At 42.8% G+C, this 23,871-nt stretch overlaps 1 protein-coding gene across 1 annotated transcript in view; it reads left to right on the top strand.

The window, feature by feature from the left end:
* Positions 1–23,871, top strand: part of LOC115127896 (lysosome membrane protein 2-like) — a 54,498-nt gene that overhangs the window by 5,430 nt on the left and 25,197 nt on the right. The window contains exons 2-5 of the mRNA XM_029657509.2: positions 4,887–5,044; positions 21,470–21,617; positions 21,967–22,158; positions 22,367–22,458. Coding sequence (XP_029513369.1) covers positions 4,887–5,044; positions 21,470–21,617; positions 21,967–22,158; positions 22,367–22,458 — 590 coding nt within the window. The remainder of the gene's footprint in view (positions 1–4,886; positions 5,045–21,469; positions 21,618–21,966; positions 22,159–22,366; positions 22,459–23,871) is intronic.

Here is a 23,871-nt window from a genome sequence, read left to right as displayed (position 1 = left end):
CACATACACATAAACACACACACTGTCCTGATGTGACTGACCTGACCAAGAATATACCACACAAATCTGGACTTTATCTCTGGAGTGAATGTTACAAAATGTGGATGTTGAAACATCAAATGTTTGTTTAGCCTCTAGTGTTTGTTTAATTAGATTACTCATTAAAGGGATGTGTCCCAAATGGCACCCTATAAAGTGCACTACTACCCTATGGGCCCTGGTCAAACGTAGTACACTATAAAGTGTGCCATTTGGGATGCAGGCATTGTGCACTGAGTGACTATGTGATGCTGAGGGATGGCCAGGAAAACATACTGGAAATGCAACAGGTGCACAGACACAAACGCACATACGCACGCGCAGACAAACTTGTTATTGTCTTGGACCTCTCGGCATAGTGGAGAGACCACTCCTCATATCAACTCATGGCTTGAAAGAGGGTTGTGGGCATATGGAATAAGGTGCCATTTGGGACAGAACCGAGCTCATAACTCAAACCACAGAAACCCTTCTGAACTCAGTAGTAGGCCCTCTTTGTGTGGTAAGCCTCTTTCACACAGCATGATAGGCTGGCTTATTGGGTAACAACGAGAGCTGTGGCATCCAATTCCCTATATAGTGATCTGCTTTTGACCAGCTCTGGTCAAAAGTAGTGCACTGTATAGGGAATGGGGTGCCATTTAAGACACAGCCCTGAAGTGTTTGGCAGCTCCACAGCCCCTATCTGGGTAACTGTAGAAAAGGATCACCATCGGCCAACTAGAGAGGTGACCTTAGCCCAGACCAGAACAATGCCCACCAACATGTTAGAGAAGGCTGTATACGGAAGGAAATGTATGAATACATTTGGTCTTAACCCCTAGCTTGTCAACATGAAGAAAGACCTCAACATCAAAGCCTACATGTTAGATCTGCAACAGAAAATGTTACATATTTTTCATAGAAAGTTGCGTGAAAACAACAACCCTGACTGAGGTTGATCACCTTCTATGCTGTGTTTATTTACTTTTATTTAACCTTTATTTAACTAGGCAAGTCACTCCTATCTAAGATGACAGGCACATTATCCTGAGCAAGTCAGCTGGTCGTTTTGTCGTTGGAGAGGTTGAGAGGGCATATCTTCGCCCCTCACCCACCACACCCACTGGTGGCCTGGGTCTTTGTCCCTGTGCTGGGGTAATTGTGCCACCGTGGCCATCATTAACACAGAGAGACATCCACTGGGGCTCCCTCTCCCGTTCTCTCTTTCTCTCTCGCTCTCTCTCTTTCTGTGAGTTTGTGTGTTCAGACCAGATGTCAGTGTAATGGAGCTCACCAATCACATGATCAACACACACATATTGCATATTTTTTCAATATTTTGTTACATTAATGCCTTCCTCTAAAATAGATTAAATTGTTTTTTTCCCATCATCAATATACACACAATACCCCATAATGACAAAGCAAAAACAACCTTAAATATCACATTTACATAAGTTTTATTCAGAACTTTGTTGAAGCACCTTTGGCAGCGATTACTGCCTCGAGTCTTATTGGGTATGACGCTACAAGCTTGGCACACCTGTATTTGGGGAGATTATCCCATTATTTTCTACCGGTTGGATGGGGAGCGTCACTGCACAGCTATTTTCAGGTCTCTCCAGAAATGTTCGATCGGGTTCAAGTTTGGGCTCTGGCTGGGCCAGAGGGATGATGTCAGGTTTCCTCGAGACATGACGCTTGGCAGTCAGGCCAAAGAGTTCAATCTTGGTTTCATCAGACCAGAGAATCTTATTTCTCATGGTCTGAGAGTCCTTTAGGTGCCTTTTGGCAAACTCCAAGCAGGCTGTCATGTGCCTTTTACCTGAGGAGTGGCTTTCGTCTGGCCACTCAACCATAAAGGCCTGACTGGTGGAGTGCTGCAGAGATGGTTGTCCTTCTGGATGGAGGCCACTGTGTTCTTGGGGACCTTCAATGCTGCAGACATTTTTTGGTGCCCTTCCCCAGATCTGTGCATCGACATAATCCTGTCTCGGAGCTTTATAGACAATTCCTTCGACCTCATGGCTTGCTTTTTGATCTGAAATGCACTGTCAACTGTGGAACCTTATATAGACAGGTGTGTGCCTTTCCAAATAGTATAAATACAATTATGTCCAATCAATTGAATTTACCACATCGGTGGACTCCAATCAAGTTGTAGAAATATCTCAAGGATTATCAATGGAAACAGGATGTACCAGAGCTCAATTTTGAGTCTCCTAGCAAAGGGTCTGTTTTTTATCTTGAATAAATGTGCAAAAAAAAAATCGAAAACCTGTTTTCACTTTGTCATTATGGGGTATTGTGTGTAGATTGATGAGATTAAAAAATAAAATAATAATAATAATAAAAAGTTAGCTATTTTAGAATAAGGCTGTAACATAACAAAAGGTGGAAAAAGGGAAGGGGTCTGAATACTTTCCGAATGCACTGTGTACCAGCGTAAATCAAATATTGACATGGTTGAGCATAGTAGATGTTTACATCAGTGGAGCTGATGTTAAGAAGTTACTTTAGGATTCATTCCTGAATCCTCATACTTTGTATCAAAGTTTATACTTGTTGAGTGCAAAAGTAGCTTTGAAATCTGAACTGAATCACATTACATTTCACTGTTGTTTCACTGTATAGTGAAATGAGAACACTGAGCTATTGAAATTAATCTTGGAATTGCAACCTGATCAAACAGTAACAGTAACATTTGTTTATATCCTTTACAGGAAATCCAAATAAAATCCATTTAAATTACAGGTTGTAATGCAACAAAATAGGAAAAATGCCAAGGGGGATGAATACTTTTGCAAGGCACTATAACGCTGCAGATAGCAATACTGGGTGATTTGAAAAGTCATAGTCAATCGAGCAATAATATTATAATTATTTTATTTTTATCTTTAATTTACAATCTGTAGAAGCTATGAGAATAGAAAGGTTCAGTACTTTTGTGAAGCATCACGGCACAGTTGAAAAATATATAGCAAATAGAAATCCAAAATTGATGGTGTTAAGAGATAGATGGGAGGGGTTGAATGGAGCTGAAGGGTGGGACTAATAAAAACAAGATAACCAAATGTAAAATATACGGGGTTTGTAAAATGTGTAGTTGAAGTCGGAAGTTTACATACACCTTAGCCAAATACATTTAAACTCAGTTTTTCACAATTCCTGACATTTAATCCTAGTAAAAAGTCCCTGTTAGGATCACCACTTTATTTTAAGAATGTGAAATGTTAGAATAATAGTAGAGAGAATTATTTTTTTCAGCTTTTATTTCTTTCATCACATTCCCAGTGGGTCAGAAGTTTACATACACACAATTAGTATTTGCTAGCATTGCCTTTAAATTATATGTTTTTGGGGAGCCTTCCACAAGCTTCCCACAATAAGTTTGGTGAATTTTGGCCCATTCCTCCTGACAGAGCTGGTGTAACGGAGTTCAGGTTTGTAGGTCTCCTTGCTCACACACCCTTTTCAGTTCTGCCCAAAAATGTTCTATGGGACTGAGGTCATGGCTTTGTGATGGCCACTCCAATACCTTGACTTTATTGTCCTTAACCATTTTGCCACAACTTTGGAAGTATGCTTGAGGTCATGGTCCATTTGGAAGACCTATTTGCGACCAAGCTTTAACTTCTGGACTGATGTCCTGAGATGTTGCTTCAATATATCCACATAATTTTCCATCTTCATGATGCCATCTATTTTGACCAGCACCAGTCCTTCCCACAACATGATGCTGCAACCACCGTGCTTCACGGTTGATATGGTGTTCTTCAGCTTGCAAGCCTCCCCCTTTTTCCTCCAAACATAATGATGGTCATTATGGCCAAACAGTTCTATTATTGTTTCATCAGACTAGAAGACATTTCTCCAAAAGTGCGATCTTTGTCCCCATGTGCATTTGCAAACCGTAGTCTAGCTTTTTTATGGCGGTTTTGGAGCAGTGGCTTCTTTGCTGAGTGGCCTTTCAGGTTATGTCAATATAGGACTCGTTTTACTGTGGATTTAGATACTTTTGTACCTGTTTCCTCCAGCATCTTCACAAGGTCCTTTGCTGTTGTTCTGGGATTGATTTGCACTTTTTGCACCAAAGTACGTTCATCTCTAGGAGACAGAACGTGTCTCCTTCCTGAGCGGTATGACGGCTGCGTGGTCCCATGGTGTTTATACTTGAGTACTATTGTTTGTACAGATGAACGTGGTACCTTCAGGCATTTGGAAATTGCTCCCAAGGATGAACCAGACTTGTGGAGGTCTACAGTTTTTTTTTCTGAGGTCTTGGCTGATTTCTTTTGATTTTCCCATGATGTCAAGCAAAGATGCACTGAGTTTGAAGGTAGGCCTTGAAATACATCCACAGGTACACCTCCAATTGACTTAAATTATGTCAATTAGCCTATCAGAAACTTCTAAAGCCATGACATCATCAATTTCGGGAATTTTCCAAGCTGTTTAAAGGCACAGTCAACTTAGTGTATGTAAACTTTTGACCCACTGGAATTGTGATACAGTGAATTATAAATGAAATAATCTGTCTGTAAACAATTGTTGGAAAAATTCCTTGTGTCATGCACAAAGTAGATGTCCTAACCGACTTGTCAAACTATAGTTTGTTAATAAGAATTTTGTGGAGTGGTTGAAAAACGAGTTTTAATGACTCCAACCTAAGTGTATGTAAACTTCCGACTTCAACTGCACCATGTTCTCACCGGCCTAAACACCAAAGAGCAGGCAATACAGAAGTTGAAGTGCACAAAACAGACCACATTATTCAGCATTCTTCATATTCAAATTGACAACTGATGTAAAATGGGCTTTATAAAATACATTTGATTGATTGGTTCTATGTTTGTGTCTTTCAGGAGTTAACTCTGACAGAGGGTAGCCGTGTGTTTGAAACATGGAAGAACCCTCCTCCTCCCATCTTCATGCAGTACTTCTTTTTTAACGTCACCAACCCAGACGAGTTCCTGGCTGGAGCCAAGCCTTTCGTCTCTCAGGTTGGCCCTTACACATACAGGTAGGATTTGTGATGAATTGATGTAGTGTTTATAAATACTTTTTGAATGATGTATGAAGCTAACTTCTAGTTTATCGCTCAGGTTGGCTCATACACCTACAGCTATATGTAGGCAAAGCACCAGCTATATTGATATTTTAAATCACCCTTTATGTTGTATGACATTGCTTATAAATGATACGTGAAGCATTTATGTAGTGCTTATAAAGCCTTTATGAAGCCATTATGAAGCCTTTATAAGTTTAAAGTTTGACCAAACTAGAGACGTTTTTTAAGGATCTGCACACCAATAAAGCTATGTCCTGCTCCTTCCCTGACTTTTCCTAAATATTTGTATTTTACACTGCTCATATCCGTGCTGTCCATGCATTCAGCACATGACCACTCGCGCGGTAACATTTACAGTTACTTGGCTGCTATAAGCAAAAACTAAAACTAAAAACTAACATAATAAACAAGAAACTGAAATATGCTCTTCTGTAGTCAATGGATGATAGGGCGCCAGAAACCAGATGGAAACTGAAAGTGGCGCAAGTAACTTCAGTTAAGTTTTGGTCAGCCGATGTTGAAACCAACTACTTGCTCAATTGCTTTGCATATCTGGGTGAAAAATCAACCAGGCCAGCGGTGAGTGACTGTCTGAGACTGTGGTTTTGAGACCCGTGGAAGCAGAAATGTGACCATTGGCAACTTTTCACTTTCATTTGCCAGGCAGACAAGTTGATTGCAAATAAGACTAGCCTGCTCGGAACAGTGAACAAACAAAGGTGGGAGCTACCCCCCTCTGCGCAAAACAACTGAGCAGTGGAGCTGTACTCCACATCAGTGATGATGGAGAGTGGTAAAGCAACACTCACGGTGTACAGATGTAAAATAAATATGAGTGTTTGCATCCTCAGCACCATGCATCCCACTGGATCTGGCATGTGAGCTTTGTGAGAACCACATGACAGCCAAGAAAGAAGCTACAGCTGCCAAGCAGGCCACAGGTCCTGCTCTCCCTCTTCTCCCTCTTCCCCAAGCACCACAGCTCCCACTCTGGAAAAACAAGACACAATGTCAAGTCAACAGGTGCGATTGATTCATGAGTAAAGGTACGGGTATAAGGGCACAATACAGTGTCTGATACAATTACCATATGAGTGTTTTTATATCTTGTCATGAATATACTTCCACTAATATTTCTTTATGCAATTAATCAGGTTGTTCATACACTGGTGCTTTTGTTTAGGAATACAGCAAATATTTTCACCTGCACCTGGCTGATTATATTATTATTATCATCTTTTCATTTCTACTTTTCAAAATAAGCTGTAACTGGACTTTATTCATTCCTATAAGTCTAAAACTAATCGAATCTACAAATAAAGTTGATCAAATTAATTACACTGTAATGTTTTTATTGTAAGGGAAACGAAAATAGGCTATAGGCCTATGTTTTTACTAGGACTTTGTAGAATTCAAAATTCAAAAACTACAGTATCTAGCTTACTGACGGTATCAAATCTAGTTCACCTTACGAAAGGTGTGTGACCAAGCTTTAACTCCCTGACTGATGTCTTGAGATGTTGCTTCAATATAGAGGTCTCTTCAAAGTAGATGTCCTAACCAACTTGCCAAAACTATAGTTTGTTAACAAGAAATTTGTGGAGTGGTTAAAAAATGAGTTTTAATGTCTCAGACCTAAGTGTATGTGAACTTCTGACTTCAACTGTTGCACATCATCTAAGACAAGTATAGCCACAGTGTTGTGTTCATGTCTCAAACCAGAACGGGAAGTAAAAAAAAATCTTAGCAGAGAGTTGGCCAGGGTCTCTAAACGTTTGGCAAGGCAAGATTGGAAAATTGAACGTTAGTTGTTCAAGTCAGAAGGCTCTTCGCCTTTATGTAGGGGGAGGACTTGTGCCATTGTCCAGTCTGTAATAAGTGGGTCAAACCACAGCAGCAAAAAGGGATTAAGTGAGTCAGCCCTAGTGAATTTTTATTACATTGATCTTCAATAAGGCACTTACTACATCATAGACATCAAATGGTTGAAAAGACAATGAGGAATGTGGATCTGGGAATGTATCGTTCTTTGCAAACTGGCTCGATGTGAGCAAAGGACTCCCTCTACTGGAATCAGTTTTCAGAAGCTATTTCACAAAATAGGTGGCCCGCTGAGGAAAAGTGGTTATTAAAAGCACCACAAATGCCCATCTTATCTGATATGGAACCAGAGGCTGTCATAAAATGCTACGGTAATAAGAGGGTGGAGTTTTGTTTCAGAGATTTGACTACCTTCCAGAATGCAGCTGGATTCCCACTATTCTCAGATCCAAAGTTCAAGAAGACTCTTGATTTTGCTTTTCTAACCAGGGATAGACATATATTTCTCAAGTGTCTGAATGACTGCCAGTCAGACATATAATCAGTCAGCCTTAGTCCAAGCTCCTGTCATTTCTCTGATAGTTCATAGGTAAACCAAGGATTAGCTCTATCCTTTATCCTTAGTTTATTAACCAGTCCATGCTTATCTGAAATTGAGTTGAGCAAATAAGTACACCAATTTAGGGCCTGATCCAAGTCAGAGATATCTTAACACAAAACTCCCCATTCACATAATCCCAGAACACACAAGAATTGTTGCTAATTTAAATTCATATAATTTCTCTTTGTAATAAGGTGTCACGACTTCCGTCGAAGTCGGTCCCTCGACGTCACCGACCTTCTAGCCATCACTGATCCATTTTTAATTTTCCATTGGTTTTGTCAAAATCAAATCAAATTTTATTTGTCACATACACATGGTTAGCAGATGTTAATGCGAGTGTAGCGAAATGCTTGTGCTTCTTAGTTCCGACAATGCAGTGATAACCAACAAGTAATCTAACTAACAATTCCAAAACTACTGTCTTATACACAGTGTAAGGCAATAAGGAATATGTACATAAGGATATATGAATGAGTGATGTTACAGAGCAGCATACAGTAGATGGTATCGAGTACAGTATATACATATGAGATGAGTATGTAGACAAAGTAAACAAAGTGGCATAGTTAAAGTGGCTAGTGATACATGTATTACATAAGGATGCAGTCGATGATGTAGAGTACAGTATATACGTATGCATATGAGATGAATAATGTAGGGTAAGTAACATTATATATAAGGTAGCATTGTTTAAAGTGGCTAGTGATATATTTACATCATTTCCCATCAATTCCCATTATTAAAGTGGCTGGAGTTGGGTCAGTGTCAATGACAGTGTGTTGGCAGCAGCCACTCAATGTTAGTGGTGGCTGTTTAACAGTCTGATGGCCTTGAGATAGAAGCTGTTTTTCAGTCTCTCGGTCCCAGCTTTGATGCACCTGTACTGACCTCGCCTTCTGGATGATAGCGGGGTGAACAGGCAGTGGTTCGGGTGGTTGATGTCCTTGATGATCTTTATGGCCTTCCTGTAACATCGGGTGGTGTAGGTGTTGTTGCTTACCCTCACCACCTGGGGGCGGCCCGTCAGGAAGTCCAGTACCCAGTTGCACAGGGCGGGGTCGAGACCCAGGGTCTCGAGCTTGATGACGAGCTTGGAGGGTACTATGGTGTTGAATGCCGAGCTGTAGTCGATGAACAGCATTCTCACATAGGTATTCCTCTTGTCCAGGTGGGTTAGGGCAGTGTGCAGTGTGGTTGAGATTGCATCGTCTGTGGACCTATTTGGGCGGTAAAGCAAATTGGAGTGGGTCCAGGGTGTCAGGTAGGGTGGAGGTGATATGGTCCTTGACTAGTCTCTCAAAGCACTTCATGATGACGGAAGTGAGTGCTACGGGGCGGTAGTCGTTTAGCTCAGTTACCTTAGCTTTCTTGGGAACAGGAACAATGGTGGCCCTCTTGAAGCATGTGGGAACAGCAGACTGGTATAGGGATTGATTGAATATGTCCGTAAACACACCGGCCAGCTGGTCTGCGCATGCTCTGAGGGCGCGGCTGGGGATGCCGTCTGGGCCTGCAGCCTTGCGAGGGTTAACACGTTTAAATGTCTTACTCACCTCGGCTGCAGTGAAGGAGAGACCGCATGTTTTCGTTGCAGGCCGTGTCAGTGGCACTGTATTGTCCTCAAAGCGGGCAAAAAAGTTATTTAGTCTGCCTGGGAGCAAGACATCCTGGTCCGTGACTGGGCTGGGTTTCTTCTTGTAGTCCGTGATTGACTGTAGACCCTGCCACATGCCTCTTGTGTCTGAGCCATTGAATTGAGATTCCACTTTGTCTCTGTACTGACGCTTAGCTTGTTTAATAGCCTTGCGGAGGGAATAGCTGCATTGTTTATATTCGGACATGTTACCAGACACCTTGCCCTGATTAAAAGCAGTGGTTCGCGTTTTCAGTTTCACGCGAATGCTGCCATCAATCCACGGTTTCTGGTTTGGGAATGTTTTTATCGTTGCTATGGGAACGACATATTCGACGCACATTCTAATGAACTCGCACACCGAATCAGCGTATTCGTCAATATTTTCATCTGACGCAATACGAAACATGTCCCAGTCCACGTGATGGAAGCAGTCTTGGAGTGTGGAGTCAGCTTGGTCTGACCAGCGTTGGACAGACCTCAGCGTGGGAGCCTCTTGTTTTAGTTTCTGCCTGTAGGCAGGGATCAGCAAAATGGAGTCGTGGTCAGCTTTTCCGAAAGGGGGGCGGGGCAGGGCCTTATATGCGTCGCGGAAGTTAGAGTAACAATGATCCAAGGTTTTACCACCCCTGGTTGCGCAATCGATATGCTGATAAAATTTAGGGAGTCTTGTTTTCAGATTAGCTTTGTTAAAATCCCCAGCTACAATGAATGCAGCCTCCGGATAAATGGTTTCCAGTTTGCAAAGAGTTAAATAAAGTTCGTTCAGAGCCATCGATGTGTCTGCTTGGGGGGGGATATATACGGCTGTGATTATAATCGAAGAGAATTCTCTTGGAAGATAATGCGGTCTACATTTGATTGTGAGGAATTCTAAATCAGGTGAACAGAAGGATTTGAGTTCCTGTATGTTTCCTTCGTCACACCATGTCTCGTTAGTCATGAGGCATACGCCCCGCCACTCTTCTTACCAGAAAGATGTTTGTTTCTGTCGGCGCGATGCGTGGAGAAACCCGTTGGCTGCACCGCATCGGATAGCGTCTTCCCAGTAAGCCATGTTTCCGTGAAGCAGAGAACGTTGCAGTCTCTGATGTCCCTCTGGAATGCTACCCTTGCTCGGATTTCGTCAACCTTGTTGTCAAGAGACTGGACATTGGCAAGGAGAATGCTGGGGAGTGGTGCGCGATGTGCCCTTTTTCGGAGTCTGACCAGAACACCACCTGTCGTTTCCTTGGGTCGCTGCATGCGATCCATTCCGTTGTCCTGTTTGTAAGGCAGAACACCGGATCCGCGTCGCGGAAAACATATTCTTGGTCGTACTGATGGTGAGTTGACGCTGATCTTATATTCAGTAGTTCTTCCCGACTGTATGTAATGAAACCTAAGATGACCTGGGGTACTAATGTAAGAAATAACACGTAAAAAAAACAAAAATTGTCTTGTCTTCCTTCACACTTGGTTCCAATCCCATCAATTACATGTTGTTTATTTCCCCCTCTGTTTCCCCTCATGTCCTTGTCGGAGATTGTTTGATTGTGTGTTTGTGGATTATGTGTTGGTGCGTGACGGGTTTTGTACCCACTTTTTATTATTTTGTATTTTGGTTTTGGAGTTTTGTGAAGCACTGATTAAACGACTCCGTTTATACCAAGTTCGATTCTCTTTCGCCTGACTTCCCTTCCACCAACACGCACCCATTACATAATGCGAGGCTGAGATTTAGGGAGCTTTTCATCTCTCATGCAGGCAACGGGACAATGGTCACTGAACACATTAGCAAAAATTCCCTTGGCTGTATACTTATGAGGGGCGTTTGTCAAAATAATATTTTTCAGGGTCTGTAGCCCTTTCCTGCAGTCAATGACCAAAAACGCCCTCTTTGGCCTCATGGGGGGAATGTTATTAATATTTTTCACAATTTAATAATTAATAAAGATTATTTAAAAATACTGGCAAAAAGCTGGTGTTTTTCTATATCAAAAAGTGTAGTTATTTTTGTGTATTTTGTGATGTATGTAAAGTGTAATATTTGTATGAAAATTAAATAAATGTCAACACTATATCTGACATGGTACAGGTAGTACATTTCTTAAGCCCATAACCATGTGTGTGAGCAGGGGCCCTGCCAGGGATTTTGGGCCCCACCACCACAGGCCACACCAACCCTGCGCAATTGCTGTAACCACACACCTCCAAAACCCAATCGACCCATTCAAAGCTTTAAATAACTCTACCTTCACAGGCTTGCAACTCTCTTGTTGTCCAATATTTACTGTACGATATTTACTGACAGTGAGCTGGGAAAATATAGCATTGTGCAGACATCCATGCAACATTCTGCATACAGTGGAATTCACTATTTGATGCAAGACTGATACCCTCTATTAGAAATGTGCTAAAGGACATTTTTTACAGTCTAAATGTAATTGTAATGGTAAAGTTCTCTTAACAGTAATGAATAACTTAAAATAAATATAACTTAAATATACATTAACCTCTTCAATTAAAATACATGATCATTATCATCAATAGAATGATATAACAAACTAAAATAAAAAAATAAAAACGATTTTGAAATACAGTGGGGCAAAAAAGTATTTAGTCAGCCACCAATTGTGCAAGTTCTCCCACTTAAAAATATGAGAGAGGCCTGTAATTTTCATCATCGGTACACTTCAACTATGACAGACAAAATAAGGGGAAAAAATCAAGATAATCACATTGTACGATTTTGAATGAATTTATTTGCAAATTATAATGGAAAATAAGTATTTGGTCACCTACAAACAAGCTAGATTTCTGGCTCTCACAGACCTGTGATTTCTTCTTTAAGAGGCTCCTCTGTCCTCCACTCATTACCTGTACTAATGGCACCTGTTTGAACTTGTTATCAGTATAAAAGACACCTGTCCACAACCTCAAACAGTCACACTCCAAACTCCACTATGACCAAGACCAAAGAGCTGTCAAAGGACACCAGAAACAAAATTGTAGACCTGCACCAGGCTGGGAAGACTGAATCTGCAATAGGTAAGCAGCTTGTTTTGAAGAAATCAATTGTGGGAGCAATTATTAGGAAATGGAAGACATACAAGACCACTGATAATCTCCCTCAATCTGGGGTTCCACGCAAGATCTCACCCCATGGGGTCAAAATGATAACAAGAACGGTGAGCAAAAATCCCAGAATCACATGGGGGGACCTAGTTAATGACCTGCAGAGAGCTGGGACCAAAGTAACAAAGCCTACCATCAGTAACACACTATGCCTCCAGGGACTCAAATCCTGCAGTGCCAGACGTGTCCCCCTGCTTAAGCCAGTACAGGCCCGTCTGAAGTTTGCTAGAGAGCATTTGGATGATCCAGAAGAAGATTGGGTGAATGTCATATGGTCAGATGAAACCAAAATATAACTTTTTGGTAAAAACTCAACTCGTCGTGTTTGGAGGACAAAGAATGCTGAGTTGCATCCAAAGAACACCATACCTACTGTGAAGCATGGGGGTGGAAACATCATGCTTTGGGGCTGTTTTTCTGCAAAGGGACCAGGACGACTGATCTGTGTAAAGGAAAGAATGAATGGGGCCGTGTATCGTGAGATTTTGAGTGAAAACCTCCTTCCATCAGCAAGTGCATTGAAGATAAAAACGTGGCTGGGTCTTTCAGCATGACAATGATCCCAAACACACCGCCCGGGAAACGAAGGAGTGGCTTCGTAAGAAGCATTTCAAGGTCCTGGAGTGGCCTAGCCAGTCTCCAGATCTCAACCTCATAGAAAATCGTTGGAGGGAGTTGAAAGTCCGTGTTGCCCAGCAAACAGCCCCAAAACATCACTGCCCTAGAAGAGATCTGCATGGAGGAATGGGCCAAAATACCAGCAACATTGTGTGGAAACCTTGTGAAGACTTACAGAAAACGTTTGACCTCTGTCAATTTTCTGGATTTTTTTTCTCATTTTGTCTGTCATAGTTGAAGTGTACCTATGATGAAAATTACAGTCCTCTCTCATCTTTTTAAGTGGGAGAACTTGCACAATTGGTGGCTGACTAAATACTTTTTTTGCCACACTGTAAGTATACACACCAACTAGAAAATAAGCAGCTGTAAAAGTGGAAATGAAAAATGCAAACAAAATGGAAATCAAAATGAAAAGGCCTGATAGTGGCGCTAGAGGAAAGGTCAAGTGGTCACCAAATCAATAGGTTCCTTCCACGTGGGGTCTTGATTGTACACAACAAAGCCATTACCTTGAGACATATCTTGTTCTCAGTCTGTTCTCAGTCTTGTGCCTTTGGGCATCATGTGTGTAGTGATCCAATATCCATAGCCATGCTATTTAACAGTTATCACTGGCCCTTGCTCAGCCTTACTCACCAAGAGCCTAGCGCCGAGCCTTCTTGCTAGGAAAGTCACTGATCAGCTTGTTTTTCAACATCATCACTTTGTCTGTCTCTTTCTGTGCACCGTCTCTCGTTTGCTCCATCCACATCATCTGCATTGGTACTGCCGGCACTGTCTTTCACCTCTTCATCCACTTCCACACTCCTCCCTGACAAAACTGTATCATTTGAAGAGGGTCCTGACTCTGTAGAGTATAGATGACGCATATGATAATATATCCATTTATAATACCATTTGTAATAATATCATAACCACAATTTCAGTTGCAACCATTTTGTTGACTTAAATTAACTGCATGCACCACGAAAAAAATGGAACAGCACTGAATATTGACCCAAATTCCCTGCAGTTGTGTATCACCACCACTAGATGTCAGTAAACAACCATATTTCCGTCTGCATCAAAGCCATGGAGCCATACCATGGCCATATGACTTGAAGGTACTATTTTAACTTTGGCTGTCACTAAATGCTTCAAACTGTCCAGCATCCAATAGACTATTGGCTGTTTTTGTTTCATATAATGATCATCATGTGGATAAATAATTACAGTGTTTGAATTCTTATCATTGAAGAGGATTTAATCATTTTTCTTTTTTTCATAATAATAAAAACAAATGTATTCCCACGGACCCCTTGCAATTATGCAAAATGACATGGCATTCAACACAATGCTGCTCACCTCCTTCTTCAGTTGGGAGTAGGGCTGGTTCAGGGGTATGGGGATGGGGAGACAGGGCTGGTTCAGGGGTATGGGGATGGGGAGACAGGGGTGGTTCAGGGGTATGGGGATGGGGAGACAGGGCTGGTTCAGGGGTATGGGGATGGGGAGACAGGGCTGGTTCAGGGGTATGGGGATGGGGAGACAGGGCTGGTTCAGGGGTATGGGGATGGGGAGACAGGGCTGGTTCAGGGGTATGGGGATGGGGAGACAGGGCTGCTGAGCCTGAAGCTGCACCTGTTGGGCCTGGCACCATGCAGGGGCAGGAACAAATGATTTAGTATGAATAGCTTGCTAAAAGTTTGCCTGCATTGATTAAATGTTGGAAAAAAGAGGAGCGAAATGTAAACACCCAGAATTTTCTGTGAAGGAATTAAGTAACTAATGTTAGGGGAGCAAAAGTAGCCTATTTCACTATGGACTAAGCTAACAGGTTATTTCCACCACTCACTGACTACACCCACCTTTCTTTGAGAAAGATTGGCCCTTTCTTTATCTCTCCTGTCTTTTCTTTCTTTTCATCTTTGGAAGCCAGATTTTTCTTGAGGAAGCTGAGACATGATGCTTTACCGGCACTTCTCTCGCAATTCACGGCTAGCAAGTATAGTTTGCGCATGGTTTGGGGGCAGGACTGAACCATTTCATGTGAATAAACCGTTAATATTATTAGTACATTGTAAATAAAATATTATATTAATGATGATAGGTTAATAATTTGATATTGATTTTTTTTTAACCTGATGTCCTAATACATTTTTAAGGCCCCTGTCAGTCACAGGCCCTTAGAATCATCCTAATGCCCCCCCCTCCCCCTCCATATGGCACCCCTTTGTGTGAGGTGTATACTTTTGTTTCAAAATATATTTGTTTATGTCTACTAAGAATCATTCTGTGTGACCCTGATTTAGCCCACTGCAGTAAAAGGTTAAAGTTAAGGCGGGTTGGTTCAGTTATCAGCTGAGTTAGATTTAGCTCAATGCAGATATATTTCAGCCTATCAAAAGCTGGCATCAACCAATCCAGATTAGGATCACCCAAAATTAATCATTCAGATTTAGCATAGTTAGATTGCAAGTCAGACTATCGGCTAAGAGCACATGTTGAGGCAGAGGGAGGGTGATAAATTCCCACTAGCACACATTCGGCATTGTTAACAAGAGAGAGATACAGAAACATTTAAGTTGTCGTTTGTAAATATGGAGACAGCTCCACCTCTGTCAACTCCATTGGATTTAAACACATTATAAACAGTCAAAGACACATCAGTATCCGGCAGTTGTAATTAGCCAAGTTTCAGATATTACCAGAATGTCCACAAATAGATATATTGTCTAGAACTGTACAAATGGGCCTATGCCTAGAGCTGGTACGTGGGCTAAAACAAGCTGGTTACATGTTGCGGGCCTGCAGTATGATGATAATACTGATCATTTATGGTTGGGCACTGGGCCTACGTACGACAGCTACAGCCCCCATGTTCTTGCGTAAAACGATAGGAAACAGCCTGTGTCCGAGCTTCAGGATAGCACAATGTTTTTGCATTGGGAACGAAGATGTTTCTCAGATATGTATTTGTATTTATTATGGATCCCCATTAGCTGAGCTACTCTTCCTGGGGTCCAGCAAAATTAAGGCAGTAATACAATTTTAAAAACATTACAATACATTCACAACAGATTTCACAACACATTATGTGTGTGTCCTCAGACCACCACTCTACTACCACATATCTACAACACAAAATGCATGTGTACGTGTGTGTATAGTGCATATGTTATCGTGTGTGTCTGTGCATGTGTTTGTGTCTCTTCACAGTTCCCGCTGTTCCATAAGGTTTATTTTTTATCTGTTTTTTAAATAACATTTGACTGCTTGCATGAGTTACTTGATGTGGAATAGAGTTCCTTGTATTGTATATATTGTGCTCCTCCCATAGTCTGATCTGCTGCCATGTCTTCTGGTGGCATGTCTTGTGGGGTATGCATGGGTGTCCGAGCTGTGTGGCAGTAGTTCAAACAGACAGCTCGGTGCATTTAACATGTCATAAAAATACAAGTAGTGATGAAGTCAATCTCTCCTCCACTTTGAGCCAGGAGAGATTGACATGCATAATAGTAATGTTAGCTCTCTGTGTACATCCAAGGGTTAGCCGTGCTGCCCTGTTCTGAGCAAATTGCAATCGTCCCTCTTTGTGGCACCTGACCACACCACTGAACAGTAGTCCAGGTGTGACATAACTAGGGCCTGTAGGGCCTGCCTTGTTGATAGTAAGAAGGCAGAGCAGCACTTTATTATGGACAGACTTCGCCCCATCTTAGCTACTGTTATATCAATATGTTTTGACCATGACAGTTTACAAACCAGGGTTACTCCAAGCAGCTTAGTCACCTCAACTTGCTCAATTTCCACATTATTCATTACAAGATTTAGTTGAGGTTTAGGGTTTAGTGAATGATTTGTTCCAATTCAGTTTCTGTAATAGCTGACGTGCAAAGTGTTGAGTCATCCGCATACATAGACATGCCAGCTTTACATGCCAGTGGCATGTCGTTAGTAAAGATTGAAAAAAGTAAGGTCCGTCAGTTTTTGTAAAAGAAAGAGAGAGACCCACACTAGGAGAGACCCACACTCAGATGCAATAATTGAAAAACATAATATCCAACGTTTCGACAGACAAGCTGTCTTCATCAGGGTATAATGGCAAACACTGCGGGTGACCAGTTTATATAGTATCAAAGGTGTCTCATCATGGCAGAGACCAAAGGGAGCAAGGGTCTTTAAATTAACGATCCAGGCAGCCTCTTGTTTTAACAATAAATATATGATGTCCCCCCCTCTCCTAGGGAGACCTATGTGTGTGTCCTTTGACACTATATAAACTAGTGATCCACAAGAGTCCAATGGCGGCGAGCTTTACACCACTCCAGCCGATGCTTGGCAGTTTGACAGACGAATCTGGGGTTGGTGGATGCCAGGAGAACACTACCTGCTCAAATGCATAGTGCCAACTGTAAAGTTTGGTGGAGGAGGAATAATGGTCTGGGCTGTTTTTTATGATTCAGGCCCATTAGTTCCAGTGAAGGGAAATCTTAACGATGCAGCGTATAATAACATTGTAGATGATTCTGTGCATCTAACTTTGTGGCAACAGTTTGGGGAAGACCCTTTCATGTTTCAGCAGTAACAATGCCCCTGTGCACTAAGCAAGGTCCATACAGAAATGGTTTTATATAAGCCTACAGTTTCTTTATCTGAATCTCTGATATTCAATGAGATTTAAATACATCAAATGTCTTTATTAAGCCCTGTTTACATCAGCAGACGTCACAAAGTGCTATACAGAAACCCAGACTAAAAACCCAATCAGCAAGTAATGTAGATGTAGAAGCACAGTGGCTAGGAAAAACACCCTAGAAAGGCAGGAACCTAGGAAGACACCTTCCGGCGCCGACTGAGATGGCCGCCTCGCTTCGCGTTCCTAGGAAACTATGCAGTTTTTTGTTTTTTTACGTGTTATTTCTTACATTAGTACCCCAGGTCATCTTAGGTTTCATTACATACAGTCGAGAAGAACTACTGAATATAAGATCAGCGTCAACTCACCATCAGTACGACCAAGAATATGTTTTCCGCGACGCGGATCCGGTGTTCTGCCTTACAAACAGGACAACGGAATGGATCGCATGCAGCGACCCAAGGAAACGACTCCGAAAAAGAGGGAAACGAGGCGGTGTTCTGGTCAGACTCCGAAAAAGGGCACATCGTGCACCACTCCCCAGCATTCTTCTTGCCAATGTCCAGTCTCTTGACAACAAGGTTGACGAAATCCGAGCAAGGGTAGCATTCCAGAGGGACATCAGAGACTGCAACGTTCTCTGCTTCACGGAAACATGGCTTACTGGGAAGACGCTATCCGATGCGGTGCAGCCAACGGGTTTATCCACGCATCGCGCCGACAGAAACAAACATCTTTCTGGTAAGAAGAGTGGCGGGGGCGTATGCCTCATGACTAACGAGACATGGTGTGACGAAGGAAACATACAGGAACTCAAATCCTTCTGTTCACCTGATTTAGAATTCCTCACAATCAAATGTAGACCAGACCGCATTATCTTCCAAGAGAATTCTCTTCGATTATAATCACAGCCGTATATATCCCCCCCCAAGCAGACACATCGATGGCTCTGAACGAACTTTATTTAACTCTTTGCAAACTGGAAACCATTTATCCGGAGGCTGCATTCATTGTAGCTGGGGATTTTAACAAAGCTAATCTGAAAACAAGACTCCCTAAATTTTATCAGCATATTGATTGCGCAACCAGGGGTGGTAAAACCTTGGATCATTGTTACTCTAACTTCCGCGACGCATATAAGGCCCTGCCCCGCCCCCCTTTCGGAAAAGCTGACCACGACTCCATTTTGCTGATCCCTGCCTACAGGCAGAAACTAAAACAAGAGGCTCCCACGCTGAGGTCTGTCCAACGCTGGTCAGACCAAGCTGACTCCACACTCCAAGACTGCTTCCATCACGTGGACTGGGACATGTTTCAGTATTGCGTCAGATGGAAATATTGACGAATACGCTGATTCGGTGTGCGAGTTCATTAGAACGTGCGTCGAAGATGTCGTTCCCATAGCAACGATAAAAACATTCCCAAACCAGAAACCGTGGATTGATGGCAGCATTCGCGTGAAACTGAAAGCGCGAACCACTGCTTTTAATCAGGGCAAGGTGTCTGGTAACATGTCCGAATATAAACAATGCAGCTATTCCCTCCGCAAGGCTATTAAACAAGCTAAGCGTCAGTACAGAGACAAAGTGGAATCTCAATTCAATGACTCAGACACAAGAGGCATGTGGCAGGGTCTACAGTCAATCACGGACTACAAGAAGAAACCCAGCCCAGTCACGGACCAGGATGTCTTGCTCCCAGGCAGACTAAATAACTTTTTTGCCCGCTTTGAGGACAATACAGTGCCACTGACACGGCCTGCAACGAAAACATGCGGTCTCTCCTTCACTGCAGCCGAGGTGAGTAAGACATTTAAACGTGTTAACCCTCGCAAGGCTGCAGACCCAGACGGCATCCCCAGCCGCGCCCTCAGAGCATGCGCAGACCAGCTGGCCGGTGTGTTTACGGACATATTCAATCAATCCCTATACCAGTCTGCTGTTCCCACATGCTTCAAGAGGGCCACCATTGTTCCTGTTCCCAAGAAAGCTAAGGTAACTGAGCTAAACGACTACCGCCCCGTAGCACTCACTTCCGTCATCATGAAGTGCTTTGAGAGACTAGTCAAGGACCATATCACCTCCACCCTACCTGACACCCTAGACCCACTCCAATTTGCTTACCGCCCAAATAGGTCCACAGACGATGCAATCTCAACCACACTGCACACTGCCCTAACCCACCTGGACAAGAGGAATACCTATGTGAGAATGCTGTTCATCGACTACAGCTCGGCATTCAACACCATAGTACCCTCCAAGCTCGTCATCAAGCTCGAGACCCTGGGTCTCGACCCGCCCTGTGCAACTGGGTACTGGACTTCCTGACGGGCCGCCCCCAGGTGGTGAGGGTAGGCAACAACATCTCCTCCCCGCTGATCCTCAACACGGGGGCCCCACAAGGGTGCGTTCTGAGCCCTCTCCTGTACTCCCTGTTCACCCACGACTGCGTGGCCACGCACGCCTCCAACTCAATCATCAAGTTTGCGGACGACACAACAGTGGTAGGCTTGATTACCAACAACGACGAGACGGCCTACAGGGAGGAGGTGAGGGCCCTCGGAGTGTGGTGTCAGGAAAATAACCTCACACTCAACGTCAACAAAACTAAGGAGATGATTGTGGACTTCAGGAAACAGCAGAGGGAACACCCCCCTATCCACATCGATGGATCAGTAGTGGAGAGGGTAGCAAGTTTTAAGTTCCTCGGCATACACATCACAGACAAACTGAATTGGTCCACTCACACTGACAGCGTCTTGAAGAAGGCGCAGCAGCCCCTCTTCAACCTCAGGAGGCTGAAGAAATTCGGCTTGTCACCAAAAGCACTCACAAACTTCTACAGATGCACAATCGAGAGCATCCTGGCGGGCTGTATCACCGCCTGGTGCGGCAACTGCTCCGCCCTCAACCGTAAGGCTCTCCAGAGGGTAGTGAGGTCTGCACAACGCATCACCGGGGGCAAACTACCTGCCCTCCAGGACACCTACACCACCCGATGTTACAGGAAGGCCATAAAGACCACCCGAACCACTGCCTGTTCACCCCGCTATCATCCAGAAGGCGAGGTCAGTACGTACAGGTGCATCAAAGCTGGGACCGAGAGACTGAAAAACAGCTTCTATCTCAAGGCCATCAGACTGTTAAACAGCCACCACTAACATTGAGTGGCTGCTGCCAACACACTGTCATTGACACTGACCCAACTCCAGCCACTTTAATAATGGGAATTGATGGGAAATGATGTAAATATATCACTAGCCACTTTAAACAATGCTACCTTATATAATGTTACTTACCCTACATTATTCATCTCATATGCATACGTATATACTGTACTCTAGATCATCGACTGCATCCTTATGTCACTAGCCACTTTAACTATGCCACTTTGTTTACTTTGTCTACATACTCATCTCATATGTATATACTGTACTCGATACCATCTACTGTATGCTGCTCTGTACCATCACTCATTCATATATCCTTATGTACATATTCCTTATCCCCTTACACTGTGTATAAGACAGTAGTTTTGGAATTGTTAGTTAGATTACTTGTTGGTTATCACTGCATTGTCGGAACTAGAAGCACAAGCATTTCGCTACACTCGCATTAACATCTGCTAACCATGTGTATGTGACAAATAAAATTTGATTTGATTTGATTTAGAGAGGTACTAGGCTTTGAGGGGTGGCCAGTCCTCTTCTGGCTGTGGAGATAGTACATGGTCATAAAGGACAGATTTTTCTTCAAGATGTTCAAACGAACAGCAGGGTCATTCAGAGGTCGAGTGTTCTATAGAGGCAGGCAGAACAGTTGAAACTGGAGTAGAAGCACGACCAGGTGGACGGGGGATTGCCAGGAGTCATCAGGCCAGGTAGTCCTGAGGCATGGTCCTAGGGCTCAGATCCTCCAGGAGGGGAGGGAGATATTGACTTTCCCCATGTCTCCTCTGTCCCAGGGAGTACAGGCCCAAGGAGAACGTGACCTTTTTAGAGAATGGGACAAGGGTCGCTGCCTACCAATGCAAGACCTTTGTGTTTCTGCCAGAGAGGTCAGTGGGTGATCCTGACATAGACATGATCACAACCATCAACATCCCAGCTGTGGTGAGTAAAAGTGTGTGTGTGTTTACACTGTTATGAGCTCTTATTTGTCTCTTCTATAGCCAACTATCATGTTTAGTGTTGTTTATGTAATGGTTTAACAGCTCCTAAGTTGAAGCATACCATTAATTTCTTAATTTTTGCTGTTTTCTCTTTTTTCTTGTTGTTATTTTAAATAGTTGTTTTTTGGTCATTGTGTTTGACAATAAGCAATCTCTCCCACCCTTTCCATTAACCCCCCCCCCTCTCTCTCGCTCTCTCTCTCTCCCCCCTCTTATCTCTATCTATCTCCCCTCTCTATCTCTCTCCCTCTATCTATCCTACACTCCCTCCCCCTCCCTCCTCTGCTCAGGCTGTGATGAACAAGGTAAAGGATAGCTTCTGGAAGAGTTCTTTGGTGTCTATCTGGATGAACTCCCTGCATGTGGGCATGTTCATGACGCACTCCGTCAATGAGCTTTTGTGGGGCTTCAAGGACCCTCTGCTGTCCCGCATACACCCCATGAACCCTGAGATCGACGAGTACTTTGGCCTCATGTATAAGGTAGGTCAGGGAGTGAATACAAAATACAACATCTGACACACTCAACCCTTTTTAAGTTCTGTAAAGAACAATTTAAACTGTCTACGGTCCTTGATACCTGTTGTGTCTGCTGGTGGTTACCACTTTCACCTGAACATAAAATATTAGTATAATAAAATAATATTAATGGCCTTTTAGAATGATTTTCCTTCTCTTTTCCACTCTGTAGAAAAATGGAAGCAATGATGGTGAAGTTGTTTACCATACCGGGGAGGCAGACTTCATGGACTATGGCAGGATAGCCAGATTTAAAGGAGAAAGGTACTGAAACATAGTGGCCATATTTGGGGAGTTTATCCCATTCTTCTCTGCAGATCCTCTCAAGCTCTGTCAGGTTGGATGGAGAGCATCGTTGCACAGCTATTTTCAGGTCTTTCCAAAGTTGTTAGATCGGGTTCAAGTCCAGGCTCTGTCTGGCCACTCTACTATAAAGGCCTGATTGGTGGAGTGCTGCAGAGATGGTTATCCTTCTGGAAGGTTCTCCCATCTCCACAGAGAAACTTTGGAGCTCTGTCAGAGTGACCATCGGGTTCTTGGTCACCTCCCTGACCAAGGCCGTTCTCCCCCGATGGCTCAGTTTGGCTGTGTAGCCAGCTCTAGGAAGAGTCTTGCTGGTTCCAAACTTCTTCCCTTTAAGAATGATGGAGGACACTGTGTTCTTGTGCACCTTCAATGATGCAAACATTTTGTGGTACACTTCCCCAGATCTGTGCCTCGACACAATCCTGTCTCTGAGCTCTACCCAACAGTTGCTTCAACCTCGGGGCTTGGTTTTTGCTCTGACATGCACTGTCAACTGTGGAAACCTATATAGACAGGTGTGTGCTGTTCCAAATCATGTTCAATCAATTTAATTTACCTCAGGTGGACTCCAATCAAGTTGTAGAAACATCTCAAGGATGATCAACAGAAACAGGATGCACCAGAACTCAATTTCGAATCTCATAGCAAAGGGTCTGAATACTTATGTAAATAAGGTATTTCTATTTTAATACATTATGGGGTATTTTGTGTAGATTAATGAGGATTTTTTTAAAAATTTTATACATTTTAGAATAAGGCTGTAACGTAACAAAATGTGGAAAAAGTCAAACAATTTGAATACTTTCTGAATGCACTGTCTTAAGATATTTCTTTAAAGTGTCAACAGTTTCTGAAGCTCTCAGATCCTCTGTAAGACTGTTCCAAAGGCCAGGACCATAGTGACTTAAAATTAAGGCAAATGTTTTGGGTTCTGATCTTTGGAACGACTAAACGACCAGTGACAGAAGATCATGACATGTGTTTGGGTGCCATGCCGAACAGTGCATTAAAAATCAATAAAGCAATTTGTAAATCAACAGACCATCCTTCAAAAATCATTCTCAAAAGTTGACTGCTGGATCCTCATTAGTCAATTCTTTAGAGAAATAAATGTACAGCACTCCAAAAGATGCTGTGTTGTAACTGCCTCCTACAATACATACCGCACATCATCTTCCCTGAACACACACTGGACATTCTGTCCAAGATTTATATATTTATTCTAATGATATGAAACCCATCATTGAGTAAGTGTAAAGGACTGGAACAGAACAGTCCATCTGTTTCCTAAGAACTTCTTCATACTGCCAGATAGAAACAGAGGACAGGGTTTTGACCCAAATGGCACAATGTTCCCTATGTAGTGCACTA

This window comes from Oncorhynchus nerka, linkage group LG4, assembly GCF_034236695.1.
Source record: "Oncorhynchus nerka isolate Pitt River linkage group LG4, Oner_Uvic_2.0, whole genome shotgun sequence".
In the NCBI taxonomy this organism is placed as follows: domain Eukaryota; kingdom Metazoa; phylum Chordata; class Actinopteri; order Salmoniformes; family Salmonidae; genus Oncorhynchus; species Oncorhynchus nerka.
The sequence above is the reverse complement of the archived record's forward strand: the minus strand, read 5'-3'. Positions and strand labels throughout refer to the sequence as shown.